This window comes from Miscanthus floridulus, chromosome 10 (genome assembly GCF_019320115.1).
Source record: "Miscanthus floridulus cultivar M001 chromosome 10, ASM1932011v1, whole genome shotgun sequence".
NCBI lineage: Eukaryota > Viridiplantae > Streptophyta > Magnoliopsida > Poales > Poaceae > Miscanthus > Miscanthus floridulus.
Genome location: NC_089589.1, coordinates 117,773,046 through 117,797,646, shown reverse-complemented (window position 1 = coordinate 117,797,646; position 24,601 = coordinate 117,773,046). Strand labels below are relative to the sequence as shown.

Genomic DNA, 24,601 nt, shown 5'->3' with positions numbered 1-24,601 from the left:
CGGCAAAGATGGCTTTGTCGAGTGTTTTTTTTTTACACTCGGCAAAGATGTATTTTGCCGAGTGCCATTTTTCGGCACTCGGCAAAATGCGTCTTTGCCGAGTGCCTTTTTTCTGGCACTCGGCAAAGATGGGCAAAATACGTCTTTGCCGAGTGCCTTTTTTTGGCACTCGGCAAAGAGGCATTTTGCTGAGTGCCATTTTTTGGCACTCGGCAAAATGCGTCTTTGCCGAGTGTCTTTTTTTGGCACTCGGCAAAGAGGTATTTTGTCGTGTGCATTTTTTTTGCCCTCGGCAAATTATTTTTTCAAAGCAATTTTTGAGGTCCGAAATGAATTCAAATAAAAAACTTTTCAACTACAAAGTTGCATAACTTCTCAAGATCTACAAAGTTTATTTTGGTCATTTCTTCATTTGACAAAACGACAATAACGTTGTTCATAAAATCTACATCTCTCTCATATGTCTCATATTAGTTTCATGAAAGTAGAAGAGGGATATATAAGATTTGTGAATAATGTTACTGCCACTATGTCGGATGAACAAATGACCAAAATAAACTTTGTAGATCTTGAGAAGTTATGAAATTTTGTAGTTGGCAACATTTTAATTTGAAATCATCTTGTCATGTAAAAACGGCGTTTGAATTTGAAAATTTTAAAATTTTAATTTTTCAAAAGACCTTGGATGGAAAAACTTCCCAAACGAAAATTGTAGATCTCCAAAAGTTATAAAACTATGTAGTTGACAACTTTTTGATTTGAAATCATCTTATCATGCAAAACTACGTTTGAATCTCTCAAATTTAAAATTCGAATTTTTCAAACCACCTCGGATGAAAAAACTTCCTAAATGAAAATTGTAGATCTCGAAAAGTTATGAAACTTTATGGTTGACCACTTTTTTATTTGAATTCATTTAGGGCCTCAAACAAGCAATTTACTGTTGGTTTAGTATAATATATGAGGATAGATAACGGAATCTAGACACAAGTGACAGTGTAGTGCAGTGGTAGAGCAGCAGACACGCGAGGGAGAGGTCTTGAGTTTGAATCCCGCCGGCCGTGTTAGCCGCGAATTTAGCGCAAAAAATGCACCGACTTAGATGAAGACGGGCGGGCGCCGGCTGTTGGCGGCCTCCCCCGAATTTTTTTTTTGAAAATTGTTTGCTATTGTTTTTGGGTTTTTTCGCATTTTCATTTTGCCGAGTGTAAATCTTTGCCGAGTGCTTTTTCGGCACTCGGCAAAGGCTTTGCCGAGTGCCCGACAAAAAGCACTCGGCAAAGGCATCTTTGCCGATTAATTCTTTGCCGAGTGCCCTTTGCCGAGTGCGGCACTCGGCAAAGCCTTTGCCGAGTGTATTTCGGGCTTTGCCGAGTGCCGCACACACTCGGCAAAGTGCCAGTTTCCCGTAGTGATATTCTATATGGATACAAGTTAACTTTGACGTTTGTAAAAGCTAGATGTACATCTTTTGAATCAGGAGCTAGAGTTCAACATATACTCCCTCTCCCTCCACTATGGTTTATTACATGCTCTAGCTTTTCTCTAAGTTAATTTTCCCTAATTTTGACATACTTCCTAGAAAATCTGTCCAAAATTTTGAACATCAAGTTGTTTCGTTGAATTATTTATGACATCTGTATTGGCAGTGCTTTTTTGTCATCAAAGTTTATTTAAAACTTTGTCTAAGTTATACTTGATTGGTTTTAGACTGTACTAAAGTAAATTGTAATTAAGAACACAGGGAGTGTGTGGCAATTGCCATGTTTAGCTATAAGCATTCTAATTTTGTAAATCATTTATGTGTGCATGCATCTGTACATACTGGGATTTCATTTAATCTCGATATTGTTGCATTTGTTCATTCATTGCTAAATAACTTCTCACCTAACTACCATGCATGCTTTAACCATGACTACAATACTACAACAAAGTTCGTTGATACAGGCTTTGATACACATGAGCAAGTCATAACTTTACATACTCATCATGTTTATAAAGTGGAACATTTATGATGTGGCTAAGGCTATAACATGTGTAAATATGAAGTGATCATGCATGTCATTCCTCGTGTATCAAAAGAATTCCAACAAAAATAAACATTTTTTTCTTGTACATAGTGGAAACGGTCTTTCCTACACAGACCATATAATCCAATGAAATTCAGAATTAAATGAAAAAAATCGACTAGGTGCCATGTCATCTATAGCTTATCTGTTTTTTTGGCAAAAGCCAAAATCTGAATAGATATACATGAGCTCTCACTTGTATAAATAGGCTCCAAATTAGTAGTTAATCCATCGCCCATAGCATTGAGAGCAATCAGAAACATACGAAGTGAAACGCACTAGCAACGTCCTCGCAACAATGGCTACCAAGATATTTGCCCTCCTTGCGCTCCTTGCTCTTTCAGTGAGCACAACTGCGATCATTATTCCGCAGTGCTCACTTGCTCATAATGCTATTATTCCACAATTCCTCCCACCAATTACTGCTATGTGTCAACGAAATATGGTCGGCAGTCTACCTAAGGGTATGCCCAAGGTAGTAGATTATCGGCAGACAGATGCGCAAGCCCCAAACAGGACGGTGACGCAAGACGGACACGAGGTTTTATCCAGGTTCGGCCGCCAAGAAGGCGTAATACCTACGTCCTGCGTCTGATTTGTATTGTTGTATGTCAATGAGAGATGTTTTTTAGAGGGGTCCCCTGCCCGCCTTATATAGTCCGGGGGGCAGGGTTACAGATCTGGAAACTAATCCTAGTCAGTTACAATTGTCATATGTGGCCGGATAAGGATTCCTATTCTAACCGACCAGGATCCTGCTTGGTCGCCAAATACGTCTTGATTCCTTGTGCGGGACTCCAATCAGGTTAACTGGGCCGCACGTCGTCTTTCGGGTGGACTGAACCCATCAATCCGGGCCAGCCCAAGCTTAGCCGTAAGGGTATAGGGGTTAATACCCCCACAGCTAGTCCCCGAGCATCATGTATTATGCTGCGACACGCCATTTTAACCTTCTCCGACAAGCGAGGCTTGAATCCTTGACGCCTCCAACCACCGTCATCACCGGAGAAGTAGGTTGTCCGAAGAATGTATGGTGCTCTTAAGAAAAAAGAAAAAGATTTCTGTCCTGAGAAGTGTGCCCACTTGTATTTCTGATAAGAAATATAAGTGGTCTTGAAGCATAGCGTCCTTGAACATCAGAAGCATAGGGGTCGAAAAACAAACACATTCACCGCAAGGTGAAGTGTGCCCACTTAGTCCCCGAGCCTGGTAGTAGGTGACGTAGGCACGTGGTGCCAGGGTCTAAAAAGAATTCATAGTTTAGTTGAAAACCGAATTGTCGTACAGGCAAAACATGATGCACCGGCAGGTGCATCGTACCGACGTAGTCCCCAAGCTTGCTGGAAGGCAAAGTATGAGCCTTGTAGCAAGGTCTAAAGAAATGTCTCTTAACTGTATGTGAGTATAAATCACATGTAGCCAAGGAGAACCTTTATTCAAGCGGTGGTCGGGGCAGTCCCCGAGCATATTAATAATCCTTATAATCATTCAAAGCACAGGGTTCGATTTAAACAAACACATTCACCGCAAGGTGAAGTGTGCCCACTTAGTCCCCGAGCCTGGTAGTAGGTGACGCAGGCACGTGGTGCCAGGGTTTAAAAAAGAAATTCCGCTAAAGTTAAGAATCCAATTGCCGTATAGGCAAAACAAGACACACCGGCAGGTGCATCGCACCGACGTAGTCCCCGAGCTTGCTGGAAGGCGAAGTATGAGCCTTGTAGTAAGGTCTAAATAAATGTCTCTCAACTGTATGTGAGTACAAATCACATGTAGCCGAGGAGAGCAAAACTATAAGAAGTGGTCGGGAGAGTCCCCGAGCACGACGGTGGTCATAGTAGTTCCTGAATATGGTAATGGTCGGAGCAGTCCCCGGGCACGGCCGTGGTCGGAGCAGTCCCCGAGCACAAAAGTGGTCTGGGCAGTATCCAAGCACAGTAGTGGTCTGGGCAGTCCCCGAGCACAGTAGTGGTCTGGGCAGTCCCCGAGCACAGTAGTGGTCTGGGCAGTTCCAAGCACAGTAGTGGTCTGGGCAGTCCCCGAGCACAGTAGTGGTCAGGGCAAATCCATGATCACTTGCGCTGCTTGTATTATTATTTGGTGTACTTATTTTTCTCTATTCTTTTCCAAGTCCAGTCTGACACGTCTGGTCAAAAAAGTAAATAGGTATAGTACGTCATTCTGTCTTCTTCTTCTTCTTTTTTTTTGCAAACAGTCGGTTGACACCTGTATTGAGGTGTGTCAGTGTGGGCCCTCTTACACCATCAACGAAGAGGCGTGTACACTGTTAACGAAGGAGCGTATTTATTGGCGTAGATTTCAAGGTTGTGTGAACAACCGTCTGCGGCGCGTGCGCACGACTCCCAATATTCTCGGACGAACGAAACGACGGTGCTCTTTGTTTTATATAATGTAGATCTGGTAAGTTACTCACACCGTTCCCCATTGTCATCCGCCGCCACAACCTTCTTCTTCTTCCTGCCGAAACCCTATTCCCCCAAAAATCATCGCCAATCCCCTCGGTCTCCCACATCCACCCACTTAGTAAGGACGAACTAATGGCGAAGAGAGACGCCCAGAAGAAAGGCGGGGTCATGGCGAAGGAATGGTGGAAGTCGTGGAGCAATGAGCAGACCATCGAGGACCTCGTCGCCATGGGAGTGCTCCACAACAAGGCACTTGCGGGATGGCGTGCGCCGGAAGGAGAAAGCTTCCCCGATCCACAACCAGGTGAGATTGTGGTCTTTGAAGACTTCTTCAAACGAGGTTTTGGGATTCCAGTGCACCCTTTCCTTCAGGGTCTCTGCTTGTACTATGAGATTGGGATTTGCAATCTGCATCCCAACTCGATTCTTCTTGTCTCCACCTTCATCCATCTCTGTGAGGCTTATGGTGGCTTCCAACCCCATTTCGACCTCTTTCGCCACCTGTTCTGTCTTCGGAAGAAAGGGAGCGGTGGCTCGAAGATCACCGGAGGCATCTACCTGAACCTGCGTGACGGCATGAAGGCTCAATACCTGCACTGCCCCTGGAACACCTCATTGGACGAGTGGTACAAGAAGTGGTTCTACATCCGTGAAGAGCCGAACACCATCACTCTGTGCGATGTGGGGCTGATTCCAGAGAAGAAGAGTAGCTGGTCGGAGAAGCCCGAGAACTTGGAGCAGATCGCCGAACTGCTCGGGATGATCCTGTGGGGAAGGCTTGATGGCCCGAGCGTGGTCGGCAACTTCATCAGCCAAAGAATTCAGCCCTGCCAGAAAAGGATTCATCCTGGCTTCGAGTACCAAGGAGGCACTGATCCAACGAGGACCAGGAAGGAGCCGCTCGATAAGATGGAGATCAAGGCCAGGATTGGAGAGCTGTTCAACCTGGCCAATCCCAATTATGTTGCACTGAACGCCATCGAGCACGCCTTCAAGCTGGCTCGACCTCCCCCAAAGGTAAATGACGCCTCCTTTTAACTGTAGAGTCATGTTGTATCAAGAAAATAACTGTATTTTCCTTCATTTTGTGTCTCAGTGTAATGGCCGTGACCGGGCAGAAGTGTTCGTGTCGCCTCCCCTCGGTGTAGAATGGCCGCAAGCTACCGGCCCAGCCACCCAGACCAGCGCCAGGACCAACGACGTTCACTGGGCGGTTCTCGAGACCGTAGAGGACGCCTCGACCAGAGCTGCTGGCAAGCGTCCGGCTGCCAGCAAATGATGTCAAGCCATCTTCCCCCTGTCGGATGACGAAGTAGAGGATGCGGACATCTTCTGGCTCGTCCCCCGAAAGAGGAGAAAGCAGGTGGGACCGACGGAGCAGGGTGGCTCCTCTGGGCCAGCAGTTGTCACAACACCGACCACTGCGACACAGAGGATAGGCGAAGGAAACATGCCACATCATACTCCGACGCCCGTACCGGAGGTTGAAAAAGTCCCGGTGGAAACTGCCGAGGAAGCGGAGCAGGGGCGGTCGAGGAGACGTTCCTTCGCCACATCCTTCCGCAAGTCGAAACTGTAAGTATCTATGTTTTTTATGTAAGCTTGCATTTTGCATTGGATGCTATTATCTTCTGAATTTGTCTCTGAATGCATTAGATCGGCATCCACCGAAAGCCCCGACCAGCTAGCTAGGTGCGGAACGTCCTCACCAACAACGGCGGGACAAACTGCCCAGCACCCAGCCATGGAGGAGCCCATGGCAGGGACTCCGCCTGGGCCTCAGCAGGCGGACGACCAGACGCCAGTCCCCGAGCAGCTGGTCAAGAAGACAACCGAGCAGAATACAAGTGCTCCAAGCACGAACCCTGCTGAGGCGGATACCACGGCGCCAAGGGAGCTGGATCTAGCCGAGGGGCAGTAGCCAGAAGTTGCCCAGAACATGGTTGCCGACGCGACGGCTCATGGGAAAGCCCTGGTGGTCGTGGAGTCTACGAACTCCAGACCAGTGCCGCCTCCCGAACAGGAGGCTGAAGAGGAAGAAGTGGAAGAAGTCCTGGGCCGTCCCCAAGATAGGCGACAACATGTATATGTGTCGCGCTATCGGAACGACGAATGGGTCATGCACGAGGAAATCCCAGAGGTCGAAGAGACCTTAAGAGTCGAACGGGCCGCCAAGCGTCTGGTGACGGAAGTCCAGGTATATTTGGCTTGAGTTCTTTGACCCTGTTGTGTAGTCAAACCGTCTGACGTAGCTTGTCTGAATGCAGGACTTGATGAAAACTGCAAGATACCAAAAAAGGTGCTTCGACCAGATAGAAGGAATCACGACGACCAATAAGGAGCTGACGGCTGAAGTGGAACGCCTACGGCACCAACTTGAAGCCGCCGACCAGGAGAGGACAGACCGAGAAGCACAGAACCAAAACCTGGTCGGCCAGCTCAAAAACAAAGAGCGGGAGAGAACAGGTAAGTTTTCACCGTATCATAGCAAGTGCGGGACTTGTGTTATTGTGTTCTTGGCAGTAATAGCTGTAATGTAGGTTTAGAAGCTGAAGTGACCCGCCTCCAGGGGGAGAACAGCCGTGTGCTTGCAGAATGTGGTCGCCTGAAGGAGGACAACGAGAAACTGGCACGCAGCCAGTCGGAACTCCAAGACCACACTAACAGAATGAAAGACGACCTAAAAAGTAAGCACTCCAGACCACCTTTCTCATTCTATTGCCCACCTTGCCTTGTCGTGTCATCACGTTTGATGTCTTGTACTGCTTTCAGTTTTGAAAGTCAATGCCAAGAGGCACCTAGAGGCCGTGATCAAGGAGCGTGACGACTGGAAAGCACAATGCCTTAAGGCCACCAAGGAGCGGGACACGTGGAACAAGCGGTGCCAAGAAATGGCAACTGGCATTGTGCCCGTCCTCGACCTTATCGACCCGGCGCTCACAGAGGAAGAGCTAAGGACACCCCAGCTCGGATTGGTCGAGAGATGCAAGCAAGCATGGGGATGGTTCCAAGACTTCGTAAAGGAGGCGGGTGAGTACACGGGTGCCCATGTGCTAAGCATGGTGCGTGCTCACTACCCCCTGATCGATCTCAAACGCTTGGAGGCTGGGTACCCGAAGGAGATAGACCCAGATAAGGCCGAAGAGCTTCGGACGGCCCAGCTGGATTTGTCGTCAAAGATAATTGGCGATATTAACCTGTGCGGAGGTGGGACAGCACCTGTGCAGGGTCTGCCATCGACAAGCCAGCTGGAAATGCCATCAGCTGCAAGCCAACCAACGAAGCCTACGGTCTCGACCAGCCAGGCACCGGTGGGGCCATCCCCTTCAGCTTGACTAGCTCAAGTGTCCCCGAGACTCGAGTAGGGTATCAGAGGCGGCGAGCAGTAAATGCCATGTGCCCCGACCAGCCAATGTAATAGGCTTAGAGCTGTAGAAGGAGGACATAGTTGTGTTATTGTAAACTTGAGCCTTTTCAGGCAAGCTTGTAATAACGTAACTGTATATCATTATAAGCTTGTTTGTTTTATACAAAACGTACTTTAAGCTTGAAATTTTTTGTTGGTGTAACTAAGTGGGAACGTGTTAACGTTCTGTTTAGTTGTACCGTTTTGCTCGACACGTCATCCTGAAAAGTTTGTGCGGCCCTAGTCTAGCATGTGGTCGGAGTGTGAGGTACTATGACCTGTGCACACGTGGACGCAGACAAGTCAAACCAGGGGGGACCTGCCGATCACCCGCAACGTAGAGAGCGGATCCTGTGCATGTGTTGGGAGGAACCGGAGACAGGGCCTGCTCTGAAAACTGTAGAAGGAGTGGTGGTCGGCTTGTACTGGCTTAAGTTAGAATAACCATAAAATTCGGAGTGACACATTAGAGTGGTCGGAGAAATCATAGTTGCTTTAGTAAAGTAAATCGAAAATACAAGTAGAGTACATATCTCAGTAGTTAAGCATAGAAACGTCTAAGCTTGTCGATGTGCCATGAGTTCGGTACGTCCGTGCCGTCCAGATGAGCTAACCTGTAAGACGTTGGACGTGTGACTTCCTTGATCATGAAGGGTCCCTCCCATGGGGTTGCGAGTTTGTGGACACCAGCCTGGTTCGTCTTCCACTTTAGGACTAAGTCCCCGACCACGAAGAAATGCTCTTTAACGTTCTTGTTGTAGTACCTGCGCAAAACAGCAAGGTATTTGGCCGTGCGTACGCAAGAGTCAAGCCTTTTCTCTTCTGCGCTGTTGACTTCTAGCTCCCGTACTTCATTGACCTTGCCTTTGTCGAAGTTCTCTACCCATGCTGATCTGAAAGCTATATCTGGTGGGAGGACTGCCTCAGCGCCGTAAACCATAAAATATGGTGAGACGCCGGTGTTACGACTGGGCTGAGTTCGGAGGCCCCAGACCACGGCTGGTAACTCCTTGAGCCATCTTCCAGGAGCTTTATCGTTTTCTCTGAACATCCTCTTCTTCAATGCGTCCAAGATCATGCCATTTGCCCGCTCAACTTGTCCATTAGCTCTAGGATGCGCCACCGAGACGTATTTTACAACTATGCTCCTTTCATCGCAGAAGTCCCAAAAAGCGTTCCCGATGAACTGAGTACCCAGATCAGTAATGATGCTGTTGGGCACGCCGAAACGGTGGATGACCTAGTCGAGGAATGTGACAGCTTTCTCTGAGGATGCCTGTACCAGAGGCATGTATTCTATCCACTTAGAAAACTTATCAATTAGCACGAAGACGCATGTAAATTTCCCAGGAGCTGGTTTGAAAGGCCCGATCATGTCCAGTCCCCAGCATGCGAATGGCCAAGAGGCTGGAATCATCTGGATCTCATGTGCTGGTACATGGATTCTCTTGGAGAAGAACTGGCAACCCTCACAGCGGCGGACTAGCTTCTCTGCGTCGGCCACTACTGACGGCCAATAGAACCCTGCTCGAAAAGCCTTACCAACCAGTGTTCTTGAGGCCGCATGGTTGCCGCAGGAGCCAGAGTGGATTTGGTCTAGGAGATGCTCGCCTACCTCCTAGGTTATACACTTCATCAGGATTTCCTCCTTAGCGTTTTTGCGCCATAACTTGCCATCGACGAGCAGATACTGCTTACTACGACGCATCAGGCGCTCATTTTTTGTTCGATCGATATAACCGCTACCATCTGTTAAGTACTTGATGAAAGGTGTTCTCCAGTCCTTCTCATGAGTGGTCGGAAGCGGCTCGGTTGTGCTCGGCGCTAGAACCGTAGCCACTAATTGCTGGTCTGAAACTTTGTCGGTCGTTGAATCTTCATCTTCAATGGAGGGCGTGAGCAGGTCTTGGACGAATACGCCATGTGGGATTTTGGCTCGGGATGATCCTAACTTTGACAACGCATCCGCTGCCTGGTTCTTGTCCCAGACCACGTGTATGTACTCGATGCCATAGAACCTGCCTTCCAGCTTTCTTATCGATTTGCAATATGCGTCCATCTTTTCACTGGTCGTGTCCCAGTCCTTGTTGAGTTGGTTGATGACCAGAGCTGAATCTCCGTAGACATAGAGACGTTTAACTCCAAGCTCAACCGCAATGCGTAGACCATGCAGGCATGCTTCATACTCGGCGGCATTATTAGATGCTAGGAAATAAATCCTGAGGACGTACCGGAGCTGCTCCTTGGATGGTGACACGAAAAGAACTCCTGCTCCCGCACCGTCAATGTTGAGAGAACCGTCGAAGTACATCGTTCAATATTCGTCGGATCCCGGAGAGGCAGGCGTGCTTAAGTCTGTCCACTCGACGATGAAATCGACGAGTGCCTGAGACTTGATTGTAGTACGGCTTGCAAATTCCAAGGAAAAGGGGCATAGGTCCATTGCCCATTTGACGATGTGCCCGTTCGCATCCTTATTGCGAATGATGTCCCCCAAAGGATACTCGGTCATGACCACCACACGATATCCGTCGAAGTAATGTCTCAACTTTCGGGATGTTATCAGTATGGCATAGAGCAGTTTCTGAATCTGTGGGTACCTGGTCTTGGATTCGTTGAGTACCTCACTAATGAAATAAATTGGCCGCTGTACCTTGTAGGCGTGGCCGGGCTCGTCGCGCTCGACCACCATTGTAGTGGAAACCACCCGATCGGTTGCCGCAATGTAAAGTAGGAGAGTTTCGTCTTCTCTGGGAGCAGTAAGTACCGGAGGTGACGTGAGGTATTGTTTCAGCTGCGTGAAGGCAGCGTCTGCTTCCTCCGACCACTCAAACTTCTCGGACGCTTTGAGCAGTTTGAAAAACGGTAGTCCTTTTTCTCCTAATCTTGATATGAAACGGCTTAGAGCAGCCATGCAGTCGGTAAGCTTCTGGACATCCTTCACCTTTTTTGGGGGCTTCATGTCTAAGACAGCTTTGACTTTCTCCGGGTTAGGGCGTATGCCATCGTAACTGACGACGTTGCCGAGCAATATGCCAGAAGGGACACCAAAGATGCACTTCTTTGGGTTTAATTTCCATTGGAACGCATTAAGGGCTGCGAAGGTGCGTTCCAGATTGTCAACAAGGGTATGTGCTTCCTTGGTTTTGACAACTACATCGTCGACGTAAGCCTCGATGAGGCCGTCTTTTATCTCGTCGTTGAGGCAGGCCTGTATAGCGCGTTGGTAGGTAGCACCGGCGTTTTTGAGCCCGAACGACATAGTCGTGTAGCAGTAGGCGCCGAAAGGCGTGATGAAAGATGTCTTGATCTGGTCGTCCTTTTTGAGAGCGATCTGGTGATAACCAGAGTAGCAATCGAGAAAGGAAAGCAGCTCGCAACCGGCGGTTGAATCTACGACCTCGTCTATGCGAGGTAAGCCAAAGGGGTCCTTAGGGCAGTGTTTGTTGAGATCAGTGTAATCAACGCACATTCTCCATTCATTATTCTTTTTGCGTACAAGAACCGGGTTGGCTAACCATTTCGGATGATACACTTCTTTGATAAATCCAGCTGCCAAAAGCCGTGTAACTTCTACCCTAATCGCCTCCTTTTTGTCGCGAGCGAACCGTCGTAGCTTCTGCTTGATTGGTTTGGCCTTGCTGTTGATATTTAAGGAGTGCTCAATCAAGTTCCGAGGTACACCGGGCATGTCGGAAGGTTTCCATGCAAACACATCCACGTTGCCCCTCAAGAACCTAACGAGCGCGTCTTCCTATTTGGGATCCAGGTCGGCCCCGATGAGGGCCGTTTTGCTGGGATCGCCCTCGACCAGCTGGATCGTCTTGTGCTCCTTGGACCTGATGTTCTTGCGTGGAGCCTCGAGCTCTGGGATCTCCAGGTGATCGGCCGAGGTCTTCTTAGCGTCGAGCATGGTCTCGGCCATGCGAATAGAGAGGTCGTGGGCCTCTGCTATTTTGAAGCTGTCATCCTCGCAGGTATAAGCTGCGTATACGTTGCCCTTGAGGGTTAAAACTCCTTTCTCAGTAGGCATCTTGAGCACCAGATACCTGTAATGAGGTATGGCCATGAACTTGGTGAGCGACGGTCGACCAAGAATAGCATGGTAGGTGCCGTCGAAATCAGCGACCACGAAGTTGACGTAGTCGGTGCGAAAGTGGTCTGGAGTCCCAAATTGCACAGGTAGCATGATCTGCCCGAGAGGTGTGGAGCTCTGTCCGGGGAGAACGCCCCAGAACTGTGCCTCGTACGGCTTTAGGTCCGCCTGGGCTATTTTCAGAGCGGGCAGGCTGTTCTTGAACAGTATATCAATGGAGCTGCCGCCGTCTATCAGTACCCTGTCGAATTGAACCTTGTTGATACAAGGATCAAGGACCAGGGGAAAACGCCCTGGCTCGGGTATGGCGGCCCATTGGTCCTTCTTGCTGAAGTAGATTTCACGGTGAGACCACGGAGGAAACCGCGGATCGGTGAGAAGGTTGTCGGTGTTTGCCACGTTCAAGCAAGCATGGGCGAGCAGCTTGCGTTCTCGTTTGGTCTCAATGGACACCTTGCCGCCGATGATGGTGTGCACGTGATCAGTCAGCTTGACGTATTTATGATGAGGGTCTGCATCGTCGTCGTCGTTGTCCTCGTTGCGCTGTTCCCCCGCGTCGTTAGGCTTGTCGGACGTACCCGAAGCCTGTTGACGCGTGTAGATAGTCTTGAGGACGCGGCAATTCTCCATGGTGTGGTTCGACTTAGGATGGAGCTGGCAGGGCCCCTTCAATGCTTTGGCGTAGTCGTCCTCGTAGTTACGACGTCCGCTGCCCTTTTTCACGGTATTGACCTCGCCGTCGTCTTCCCGAGCGCGTTTGCTCCTGTAATCGTCACGGCGGTTGCGCCGCTGATTACGTTGATCACGATGGTCGCGGGAGTTGTTGCGCTGGTTGCGGCGGTCAAAATTGTCGTTCCGACCACGATTGCCGCGGTAATCGTCGCGGTGTGGAGGGTGGTCGGAGCGTGGAACCCTTGCTGCTTCTTCAATGATTATCTTTTTAGCGTCGTCAGCGTCCGCGTATTTCTTAGCGATGGCCAAAAGCGCTGTTACTGATTCGGGTCTCTTTCGGAGGAGCTTGTCTCTTAGGGCGTCGTGGAACCAGAGGCCGGTGACGAAAGCCTCGATTGCTTCGTTGTCGGAGATTGATGGAACCTTGATGCGCATCTCCGAGAAACGCCGAACGTACTCGCGCAGTGGTTCATCCTTTCGATCTCGGATCCGTTGCAGGTCGTACTTGTTGCCTGGTTGTTCACAAGTAGCGATGAAATTGTCGATGAAGGCCTGCCTGAGCTCCTGCCAAGAGTCAAAATAGTTCGCTGGCAAGCTAACCAGCCATTGGTGACCTGCATGACCAACAGCGACTGGGAAGTAGTTAGACATGACATGCTCGTCAGCCATGGCTAAGCGGCACGCAGTTTCGTAGAGCATGACCCATAATTCAGGGTTTTCCTTGCCATCGTACTTCTGAAGTTTCTCGAGTTTGAAATTCTTAGGCCATATGACTTGGCGAAGGTGTGGAGTGAACTGCTTCAAACCCGGTGGGCCGTGGGCAGTGTCATATTCCATACGGCGATAGCTTTCATGGGATGCACGATCGTTGGCTCTCTGGTTGATGCGAGCGCGCAGATCACGTCCGACGAGGTAATGGCGGAGATCGTTATTGCCATCGCGGCGATCTCGATTGCCATCTGGATTAGCCCTGCGACCGTGGTTATCACGGCGATTGTCGTGGTTATCTCGGCGGTTGTCGCCTCGAACGTCGTGGCGGTTATCCTCCCGGCGGCGGTTGTCGTCCCGACCACCATCATGACCACCGTTTCCGCCTTGACGGTTGTTCGATGGGTCGTTATTGCGCGAGCCACGTTGGTTGAGTGGCTGTGAGCGACTTGAGTATTGGCGGCTGTGGCTTGATTCGATAGAAACGGATGGAGCCCGGGCTTGATTCATCTCTGCGGTCTGAGCCATGGCAGCTGTCAGATAAGCTTGTATGTCATCACGGATCGCTTGGGTCTCGGGAGTGTTGGGCAGCCGCTGTATTGTCGCCATGGCGACGGCTACGTTGGCGCTTGGGGTCTTGAAGACTTGTTTGTCCCCCACCCTATCGAAAGCATTGTTGAGGTCACGTGGTTGGACCCTTATGCGTCGTGCCTCCTGGTCTGCTTCAGCTTCGATTTGCCGGCGATTAAACCGATCAATATTGCGTGCTTCGCGTGCAGTCTTTTCTTGTTCTGTTTCGCCAACTGTTGGCGGCTCGTTGTTGCTGACAACATGGATCAAATCCCCTCGTCTTGGCGGGAAAGACGGAAATTGGGGGAAACCCAGGGCGTGGTCTGGTAGATCCAGATCATATTTGACGCCTTCATCTTCGTGACGCTGAAGCTCGGTGTGGACAGATGCGTTGGATGCGATGCCGGATGAGGAGCTGGAGTCACCCTCTCGGACTGTGTGGACGGATCCTTCTTGATAATCTTCAATCCGAACCATGTTGACGATGTTGCATGGCTTCGGCCGAGATCGGTGTATAGGACACAGATCCGAGCGGCGTCGCAGGTTGTTCGCGTAGCAGGAGGCAGCGTTTTGCAGGCCGTAGGGCTGGACCTGGTGGTTCTCCGTCGGGACTTCGTACTCGCAGAGTTGGAGACCCATCGCGACGGCTGGCCGGCGACGAGCGAAACGCCCCTCAGGAGTTGATACGACCACAAGATCTGTTCCAAGTCACGCAGGGCGACTGGTCCGAACTGGTCGGATAGATCTGTTGTGGGGAGCTGTTACCTGCTCGTTAGGTTGGCTTTGAATCGTACTTACCAGAGCCAGGGTTTCAGCGAGTTGGATGCCGACCCGATCAACGGAGTCGAGCAGGTCGGTGTTGTCGATCTGCTTTCCTCTGTAGCGGGGAAGCGGATGACGGGTTGTCGGCGTGGTCGGAGCCAGATGTCCCGTGGTCGGAGCCAGGTCCATCGTGGTTGGAGCCATATCCGTTGTGGTTGGAGCCGTGTTCACCGTGGTCGGAGCCATGTTCACCGGGGTCGGAGCCATGTTCACCGTGGTCGGAGCCGTAGCCGATGCAGGTGAAGTAGGCGTCGGCGCAGGCTGAATCCACGCCTCCTCCGTGGTCATGGCGATGGAGTCGTCGGAGCCGGTGGTCCAGGTGATCTGGCCGACGGTGAACGTGAGGCCGTTGGGCGTAGCCATGGAGCCGAAGATGATGACCATCTTGTTTGCTTGGAGAGCAGTACGCACACCCCCTACCTGGCGCACCACTGTCGACGAAATATGGTCGGCAGTCTACCTAGGGGTATGCCCAAGGTAGTAGATTATCGGCAGACAGATGCGCAAGCCCCAAACAGGACGGTGACGCAAGACGGACACGAGGTTTTATCCAGGTTCGGCCGCCAAGAAGGCGTAATACCTACGTCCTGCGTCTGATTTGTATTGCTGTATGTCAATGAGAGATGTTTTTTAGAGGGGTCCCCTGCCCGCCTTATATAGTCCGGGGGGCAGGGTTACAGATCTGGAAACTAATCCTAGTCAGTTACAATTGCCATATGTGGCCGGATAAGGATTCCTATTCTAACCGACCAGGATCCTGCTTGGTCGCCAAATCCATCTTGATTCCTTGTGCGGGACTCCGATCAGGTTAACTGGGCCGCACGTCGTCTTTTGGGTGGACTGAACCCATCAATCCGGGCCAGCCCAAGCTTAGCCATAAGGGTATAGGGGTTAATACCCCCACACTATGGGGTTTGAAAACCCAGCTGAGCAGGCCTATAGGCTACAACAGGTGCTTGCAACGAGCATCTTACAACAACCAATTGCCCAATTGCAACAGCAATCCTCAGCCCATCTAACCATACAGACCATCATAGCGCAACAACAGCAACAGTTCCTGCCAGCACTCAGTCGACTAGCTGCGGTGAACCCTACCGCCTACTTGCAACAGCAGCTGTTTGCATCCAACCCACTGGTTGTGGCGAACGCTGTTGCATACCAGCAACAACAATAGTTGCAACAATTCCTACCAGCGCTCAGTCAACTAGCCGTGGTGATCCCCGCCTCCTACCTGCAACAACAACAACTGCTTCCATCCAACCCACTAGCTGCGGCCAATGCCGCTACATACCTACAACAACAGCTGCTGCAACAGATTCTACCAGCGCTCAGTCAACTAGCCGTGGCGAACCCTGCTGCCTACTTACAACAACAACTGCTTCCATTCAACCAACTGCCTATGGCAAACACCGCTGCATACCTGCAACAACAACCGCTGCTGTCAGTTAACCCACTGGCAGTTGCTAACCCATTGGCTACCGCCTTCCTACAGCAACAACAATTGTTGCCATTCAACCAGATATCTTTGATGAACCCTGCCTTGTCGTGGCAGCAACCCATCGTTGGAGGTGCCACCTTCTAGATTACATATGAGATGTACTTGATAACAAAGCTCTCATACCGGCGTGTGCAACTTACCGGGAATAATCAATATATTGATTGAGATTTATCTGAGTCAAATTTCTTAACTGTGTTCTTCGTATATACAATTGAAAACATCAAATCATAATCAAAGACACATGCTTGGTTAATACATAGACAATACCACATTATTTTATCAATCCAAAGATGTGCCAGCCCGACCTCTTGAATGTTCTCATTTGGGTGTGCGTGTGTGTTTATAAGATTGATGTGACTACGCACTTGTAGTTGAGTACTTGCATATGTGGTATGTTCTTTTGAGAAAGTGATGGCCACATATGCTTTGACCATGGCCATTCAAACCAGGTGCACATATACCAGACGAAACTTAATATGAGTTCATCAGTAAACCTACATGGGTGTCCAAAGTTGTTCACGAAAAGTCTTACTCTTAATTATTGCTTTTAGTAAATACTCAGTGCATATGTTTTCAACTAGAACCCAAATTGTGTAGGCCACCATAGTGTTGTAGACATATAGGAAAATCTTTGGAGCCCATGAACTTAACAACACAAAGGTCATTAAATCAGCTGGACCCTATCAGTAACAATTACCATGTTGGTAACAATAAAGTACGAAACTTCTTGCCCGATAAAATTTATGATATGAAGTTTAAATTATTATCCCATGAATAAATTAAAGAAAATTTTGTTGAGGAACACCAAACTTACGGGAAATTGACTGCTCAACACGCTAGCTCACTTTTCTGCTATGTGGCATTACCAAAGATGGGATCACTAGTAGAGAACATACTTTCAGTTTTTTATGTTAGTCCCGGTTAGGATTAGGCCTGGGACTAATAAGAGAATTAGTCCTGGTTGGAGCTACCAACCGGGACTAGAATCCCCTGCCCAACGGCTAGTGCAGCAGGCTTTTTTAGGAGAGACATTTAGTCCCGGTCTGTGGCTTAAACCGGGACTAAAGGTCACCTTCTAATCCTGGTTGGAAACTGTCTTTCCTACACAGACCATATAATCCAATGAAATTCATAACTAAATTACAAAATCGACTAGGTGCCATGTCATCTATAGCTTATCTGTTTTTTGGCAAAAGCCAAAACTTGAATAGATATACATGAGCTCTCACTTGTATAAATAGGCCCCAAATCAATAGTTAATCCATTGCCACGTCCTCGCAACAAAGGCTAACTGATGTTTCACGCACAGGCTATTTTTGGTTTGGTGCCGGTGCCCAAGACAGTTTGGCCTGCCCAGAAAATTTTGCATCCATTTGGTTGAAGGCTAGAAATTGCCATGACCAAACAAATTTTGGCATGCCAACTACAGTAAACAGCGAAGCTGTGGCAGATCTATTTGTCATGGCCGAATGCAGTGATATGGATGATGTGGTAGGACTGTAGGAGGGCATTGGTTGCACGCAACTCAACGTTTCTTGATTCACCAACTCTAAACTAAAATATCACTTTTATCCCATATCCAAATAATTTGTGCCATAATATCATGTTTTTTTCAACAAAACAAAGATCCATATTGGATATATTTTGATACGAAATAATTGTGACATTTGTACCCCACATGCCACACTAACAATATTCATGGGATTTCATATGGTAGCAGTCCAAATGTATTTTTGCTCTCTAGATTTTGGCGTTGCTCCTAATTTTGCCCTTTATTGGGCCTTACCTAGATTTGGCATTGCCAAATTTTGATATGGCTCATGTATGTCATGAACCAAATAGACTCAGGAACAAAATTTTGTATCAAGTACTAATGCTCGTTCCTCAACCAAACACCGGTAAGAATAGAACCGCTCCATCCCTTGTTCCTCAACCAAACATTCATCCCTCCAACTGAACCACGTTTTGAACCATTGGATGGCAAAAGCATTAGCCGGCACGTTAATGGGAGCAGATAAATGCACCTGGTCATGATAATCGGATTTCCGCGACTTGGTTCGTTACTTTGTCACGGTTCAAATTACTCAGGGTGAAACCAAGGGTTTTCAATTTTGGTATTAGAACTTTTTGGGACACCTCCGAAATTATCGAAATTCAAACTCGAAATTTCATCAAATTTTTTAGAGACTTAAAAATGAAGCATAAATTTCTAAAATTTTAGATACAGATAAAATATTAGCATGATTTATGACTAACGTCTATTGAGTAGAAGAATATGCAATATAAACAATAGAAAATATATGAACCTAGACGTATATATTTACAATAAAACACATGTATTAGTGTAAAAATTTTGGAATTTTCTTTAGGCCACCCTCGAAATTGCCGAAATTTCACAGAAATTTTGAACCCTGGGTGCCATCTAACATTTAATGTAGTTTTTCTAGCGCTACGTTGTAGATTTAACATTCAATGTAGTTTGTTCTACTTTCCTTAACTAGTATATTGCCCGTGCTAACGCTACGGCGATATCAGATAATAAAAATTAAACAACCAAAGAGTATATTGTCCGTGCTAACGCTACAGCAATATCGGGTAATAGAAATCAAACAAGCAAAGATTATTTCATGGCCGGCTACTCCATGGGCAATATACTGTCAGGGCATACAAATCAAACAACCAAAGATTATTCCATGGCCGGCTACTAATAGCTCCTATGGCTTACAGTCATTCTCTCCTGGATCACAGCAGAAGCGAACCATTTTACACAAACCATAATCTTTTTGCAAACACAAAAATTTAATCCAAAAGACCATCTAAAATGTCAGAGGCAGTGTAACAATTGGATCGCAGAATGGAGTGCTTCACATAGTGAATGCAGAAACACGTAACAGTGGCATATTACAAACATAAATTGAGGTGGATATAAAATTATTAAAATAAATCACAAGGAAAAGGTTGTACCACACCGATCAAACATTGGAAGCTTGCCAAAAACTTGACTTCAGGCAGACAATGAGTGAAAGACCACGTATCCAGAGGTACAGACTACAGACTGATTGAGTGTGAAGACATCAAATCTGTATTCAGAATAGAACATGTGTAGAACATGATTAAACTCACTTTGAGTGCTGATGTACACAGAGCATGGACCAAGTTCGAAAGAGTTCAATATCAACTGAACGCCTCATTGAACTCGCCTTCTTCAAATCCTGGGATGTCAACTGGTGATACTCAACCAGCTGCATCAGGCTCTGGTTCTCTCTCGTCAGGTTGGCGTTCTCTTGCGCCAGCCGCGACTTCTCTACAAACAGAGCCTCCAATTGTAGCCTCACCTGCACAAGACGATCCTCAGCAAAAATAGCAACAAATCCTACCTAAAGCTCCAACAAGTAATCATATCATAATATACGGAATGCTGCAATTAGTCTGTCTATTTTATTTGGTCCTCCAATGCAGAAGCAATCATCATTGCGCCATTACCAAGTCATCTTCTTCGGGGGAAACTCCATCGTCACATCCCTCTCTGAGCCTCTCGTTCTCCTCCTCTAGCAAAACGCACCTCTCCTCTGCATGAAGTGCAGCTCTGACTTGATGTTCTTGAGCTCCCTCGCGAGTGCAGCAGCCCTGCTTGCCATTCAAACCGCCAGCTGCAGATTCATTCAGGCACAAAATGGAACAGAAATCAGCCACAAAAAAATGATATGAGAAGGAGAGGACAATTGGTATGCAGCCTACATTTCTGGCCCGCTTCAGGTTAGTGCTCTGTGCGACTTCAGCAGAGGCCTGGGCATTCCCCTTCCCCGGACCATCAAGACCAGCCGCCGTTTCCTCTCCAGCGGCCGGAGAATTGCTGTCCAGGCCCTTCCGTGGAGCTTCCACACATCCGCTTCACCTTGGGCTCCTCCTCCACCTCCTCGGGGCAGGTGCCGCCCTCGCATCACCTCGCCTGGGAAGAGCACATTGCCAGAGCACTCACTCCCTGGGACAACAAGATCACAGACTCTGTATCACGATGGAGAAGAGGACGATGAAACCGAAGCCGGTGTGGTGGGCTCGAAACCTTCTGCGCGGCGGTGGGGGTGTCGGAGCATCAGGGAGTCCTCTCGGAGGCGCTTCCCCCGCTCGGACTCCATCCCGCGTTCCGCCAATCCCTGGCCCGGAGACATAGAGCACATCAGGATCCGACTCAATCCACAGGAAGCAAACAGGGAATTCGTCAGGAGCAGGCTATCACCGTGGGGGCGGCGGCTGGCGCCCGGCGACCTGGCGGCGTGGGGAGAGGAGGAGCCGCGCCGCAAGGGGGAAGATGATCACGTGTGGGGAGAGGCCCCGCGCCCGCCTGCGCGGCCTTGCGTGTCGCGCCGCCCTGCGACTCCGGCCACCAGATCCGTCCATCGTCGACGAGCCGGAGTAGGCCGCTGAAGCCGGAGATCTCGCCGTCGACGGGACCCAAGAAGCGGCGGCGGAAGTCTGCGTGGCCGTCTTCTTTCTTTCCGCGGTCGCTCAAGGAAATGATAGACGCGAAAAAAAAGCTGACGCGAGGGATCCAACCGTGGCGGGCGCAGGCGTTGAACCGGCGCGGGCGCAAGAGGGTGAGGAAGTTGACACAAGCGCTCGTGGCCTTCCGCTTCCTCCGCCGTTTACCCTTCGACGGTCTTCATTCCCACGCTGCCTCGCACGCCCCTCCCCTCGTCTCCCTCCACCGCCTCCTCACCTCCTACGCCACCACCGCGTCCTCTTGTAGCTCCTTCGTCTGTCGCCGAACCCAGGCTTGTCCTTCTCAATATGGGTCTCGACAAGGTTGCCAGGCCTAACGACGCCCCAGCCTGCCCTTACCGGTTATCAGGGGGTGTTTCGCATCTTAAACCTAACTTTAGTCACCGTCTCATCGAACGTTTGATATATACATGGAGTATTAAATATAAATTATTTACGAAACTAAATACATAGTTTGCGACTAATTTGTAAGACGAATCTTTTAAACCTAATTAGTTCATGATTTGATAATGTGGTGCTAAAGTAAACATGTGCTAATAACAGATTAATCAGGCTTAATAAATTCGTCTCGCGGATTACTGACGGATTCTGTAATTTATTTTTTTATTAGTATCCGAACACCCTATACAATATCTCTATATGACACCTCATAAACTTTAGTTGCTAGCAAACACCCTTTACTCCGGCGATGTAACGTGAACATTGCTAAGATTGTTGGCACACATATTTTGTACTCCAATCGGCTGTTCACCTAGAAGCCCGACCTTCTTGAGGACACGGTCAAGCGAGTGCACGAGTTGGGCATGTTCAGCTGCGTGCTTGCTTTGGTTGCTATATAGCCTAAAATATCACTCCCCTAATCGGGCACACCAACCGGGTTATGCGTCGAATACTCAGAGTACATGTGGAACTTGTTATTTGCACAAAAATCATTCGTGGTTAGCTTATGTCCTTCCATATGTGACACTTTTGTGACTTTTTTTACTATCCAAAATGTTTGACAAATTCATCGTCAAACAATCCTACACCACAAGCTGCCGGAGGAAAAGTTCAAGCAGAACAAGTCACTAGGAGGAGCAAGAACTATGTCTCAGTCGCCCATAAGTTACACTGACGAGGCGCATCGTCTCGAGTACTCATGAAGCGCATTACACCCACGGACAGCGAGCAAATCCTCAAGGAGATCCATTCAGGATGCAATGGCAATCACGCCGCCTCCAGAACCTTAGTCGGAAAGGCTTTCAGATCCGGCTATTATTGGTCTACAGTAATTACAGATGCAGAAAACCTAGTGCACCATTGTCAGGGCTGCCAATTCTTCGCAAGACAAGCCCATGTTCTTGCGCACAACTTCATATGCATCCCTCTATCATGGCCCCTCTCTGATGTGTGTTAAATTATGCTATCAAGAATTGGGCGGAGGAAAGGGAGGGCGATGTACGACACCTTATGGATGGCCTGGGTGGCTATTCCAGTGGTCGAGGTCATTGTTGGTGCATGCCTGTGGCTTCATGGGCACTGGCTGCAGCATCCCTTCCAATGGAAACAAAAGAGAAACAGAGGAAGACAAAAAAAAATGAATTGGCGCAGCCCCAAACAATTGGCCTTTCCTAGAAGGATGTACCTATAACACACAGCCGCAAACATTATAAACAAAAAAGAAATGATTTGTTTTCTTCCTATGTGATAGCCACAGAGGTCAGCAGGCTTGACAACTATCACATTCATATTCGGTAAGTAGAGTTAACAAAAATATCACAATATAAATGCATGCAGTTTAACGTTTAATTTAACAATCAAGTTCATATAATTCAACAACATACTATAATTCACATGTATATAATATATAGGTTCACGATAATATTGTACCAAACTCCAATTTGCTTTTTATAATACAACCAGATGTTATATATCCAGGTATGCAATGATACGATGCATATACTAGTACATGCATGCACACATAGCTTACAAACTAGTTATTAGGGAAATATAGAGACCATGCAAATGCAATGCAGATATAGATATTACATGCATATTTATGTGAATTCATGTCTTTGCCTCCACCATCCATGTTCACCTCTTCAGTACTTCTACTTCCATATGCCATCCATCTCTATGGTGGTGGTCGTGGGCCCTGGGCCGGTCACGGACATCATTGACGAGATCTCAGCGGCATTAGCCTGCTCGTCCTTCTGCGACACCACCGAGGATGGCCTACTCTTCGGCTCAGCAACATCGAAGCCGCCAGCGCCAGCTGCTCCCATGTCCATCTAGGCAACTGCTGCTCCCATGCCCATCTGCCCAGCTGCTACCCCCATGTCCATCTGGCCTGCTGCAGCCCCCATGCCCACCTGGCCAGCTGCAGCCCCCATCATTACGTAAAAAATAATTTTTAGCAACGGTTCGATTTTTTATAGGGGCGACTGGTGATGGAGCCACCCCCTACAGTGGCGTGCTCGGATGTCCAGACACCAGCCGCCCCTACAAATGGAACAGTAGGGGCGACTGGTGTTACGAGTCGCCCCTACAAATTGGGTCTAATTTGTAGGGGCGGCTCAATCACCCGCCGCCCTTGTAAATGCTATTTGTAGGGGTGGCTGGTGATTGAGCCGCCCCTACAAATGGCCCCGTATTTATAGCTCCGATTTGTAGGGGCGGCTCAATCACCAGCCGCCCCTACAAATGCCCCCCATATAAAACATATGCAACACCTTCTTTCTTCTCGGGTCACTCACTCCAACCCGTGAAAAAAAGGTGGGGAGGCCTTGGGCACCTCCCAAAAATTGCTCTACTAAGGGAGGAAGGTTTTGGTCTTAAATCCTTTGGTGGAGAGATTATAGAAGGTAAGAAAACGCTATTTCATACTTTTTTTGAAGTTTTAATGGTTGGTTAGTGAGTAATTAGAGTTTTGTTTTTCTCTCTCTTCTATGGTGCTTGAGCTATTTATGAAGCAAATTAGACCCAACTTTTGAATGTACTAGGGTAAATTAGGGAGGGGAACAAGATCATACCCTTATTTGGTCCATGTTTCTTGATTTTAGTGAACATTTAGTTAGTTTTATGGATGTTTCATGTGCATGTGGATCTAGATCTAGGGTTTGGTTTTTTTATTAATTTCATTTTTGTAAATTTATGTTTGATGAAATTGGACTAGGTTTTGTATGAAAGATATTGGGTAAAGTATAATTGTTGCTAATTGTTGTCTTTGAAATTGTTTATTGTAATCAATAATTATGTATTTTAATTATTTATGGATAAATGGGCCATTAATTAATTTTCCTTTACCATGGTGTGTTTGTATGCTTCATGTAATTATATTAGATTTATATTTATATATATCTGAAGTATATACAATTATTCTCAAGTGATTATTAATTTGTTTCATTTTTATATATATCTGAATAAGTAGTCCTTTAATGTTTGTTTTATTGTTGTTGTAAAAGATGGAGTACAGTAACTCTTGGATGTATGGCTCGTTAAGGTTCAAGGTAGGTTTCCGTGAAGAGGTGGATAAATTTATTGAAGCCGCAAAGAAGCATGCAACGACATTGAAAGAGAATAAGGATACAATTATTTGCCCATATAAAGATTGCAAGAACCGTATGGCATGAATAGATGTGACTATCATCAGATCATATTTGATTATGCGAGGATTTGTTGAGGACTACACAGTGTGGATTCATCATGGTGAAACAGTTATTGTTAACGACGAGGATGAGGAGGAATACGACGACGAAACCATAGAATCCCTGTCCCAATATTCAGCAGAGCTTGATGCACGAATGGATTTCGAGTTTGGCAATGAACAAGGTGGTGATGCTGGTGGTTGGGATGGTA

General features: G+C 47.9%; 1 protein-coding gene and 1 pseudogene across 1 annotated transcript; one reads left to right on the top strand and one right to left on the bottom strand.

The window, feature by feature from the left end:
• The first annotated feature begins 2,367 nt into the window (after positions 1-2,367).
• On the top strand, positions 2,368-16,348 carry LOC136485463 (zein-alpha B49-like). Its single transcript, XM_066482338.1, has 3 exons — positions 2,368-2,496; positions 15,671-15,836; positions 15,960-16,348. Exons 1-3 carry the CDS (start codon positions 2,368-2,370, stop codon positions 16,346-16,348), a joined length of 684 nt encoding a protein of 227 aa, XP_066338435.1.
• Positions 16,349-18,942: 2,594 nt separating this feature from the next.
• Positions 18,943-23,034, bottom strand: LOC136489398 (uncharacterized; annotated as a pseudogene).
• Positions 23,035-24,601: the final 1,567 nt, after the last annotated feature.

Excerpts from the sequence above, each read along its gene's own strand:
- LOC136485463 (XM_066482338.1), top strand. The coding sequence starts at position 2,368 with ATGGCTACCAAGATATTTGCCCTCCTTGCGCTCCTTGCTCTTTCAGTG. Across the intron at positions 2,497-15,670 it reads TCCTCCCACCAATTACTGCT|ACTATGGGGTTTGAAAACCC; the intron begins ATGTGTCAACGA and ends TAATACCCCCAC. Across the intron at positions 15,837-15,959 it reads ACAGTTCCTGCCAGCACTCA|CGCTCAGTCAACTAGCCGTG; the intron begins GTCGACTAGCTG and ends AATTCCTACCAG.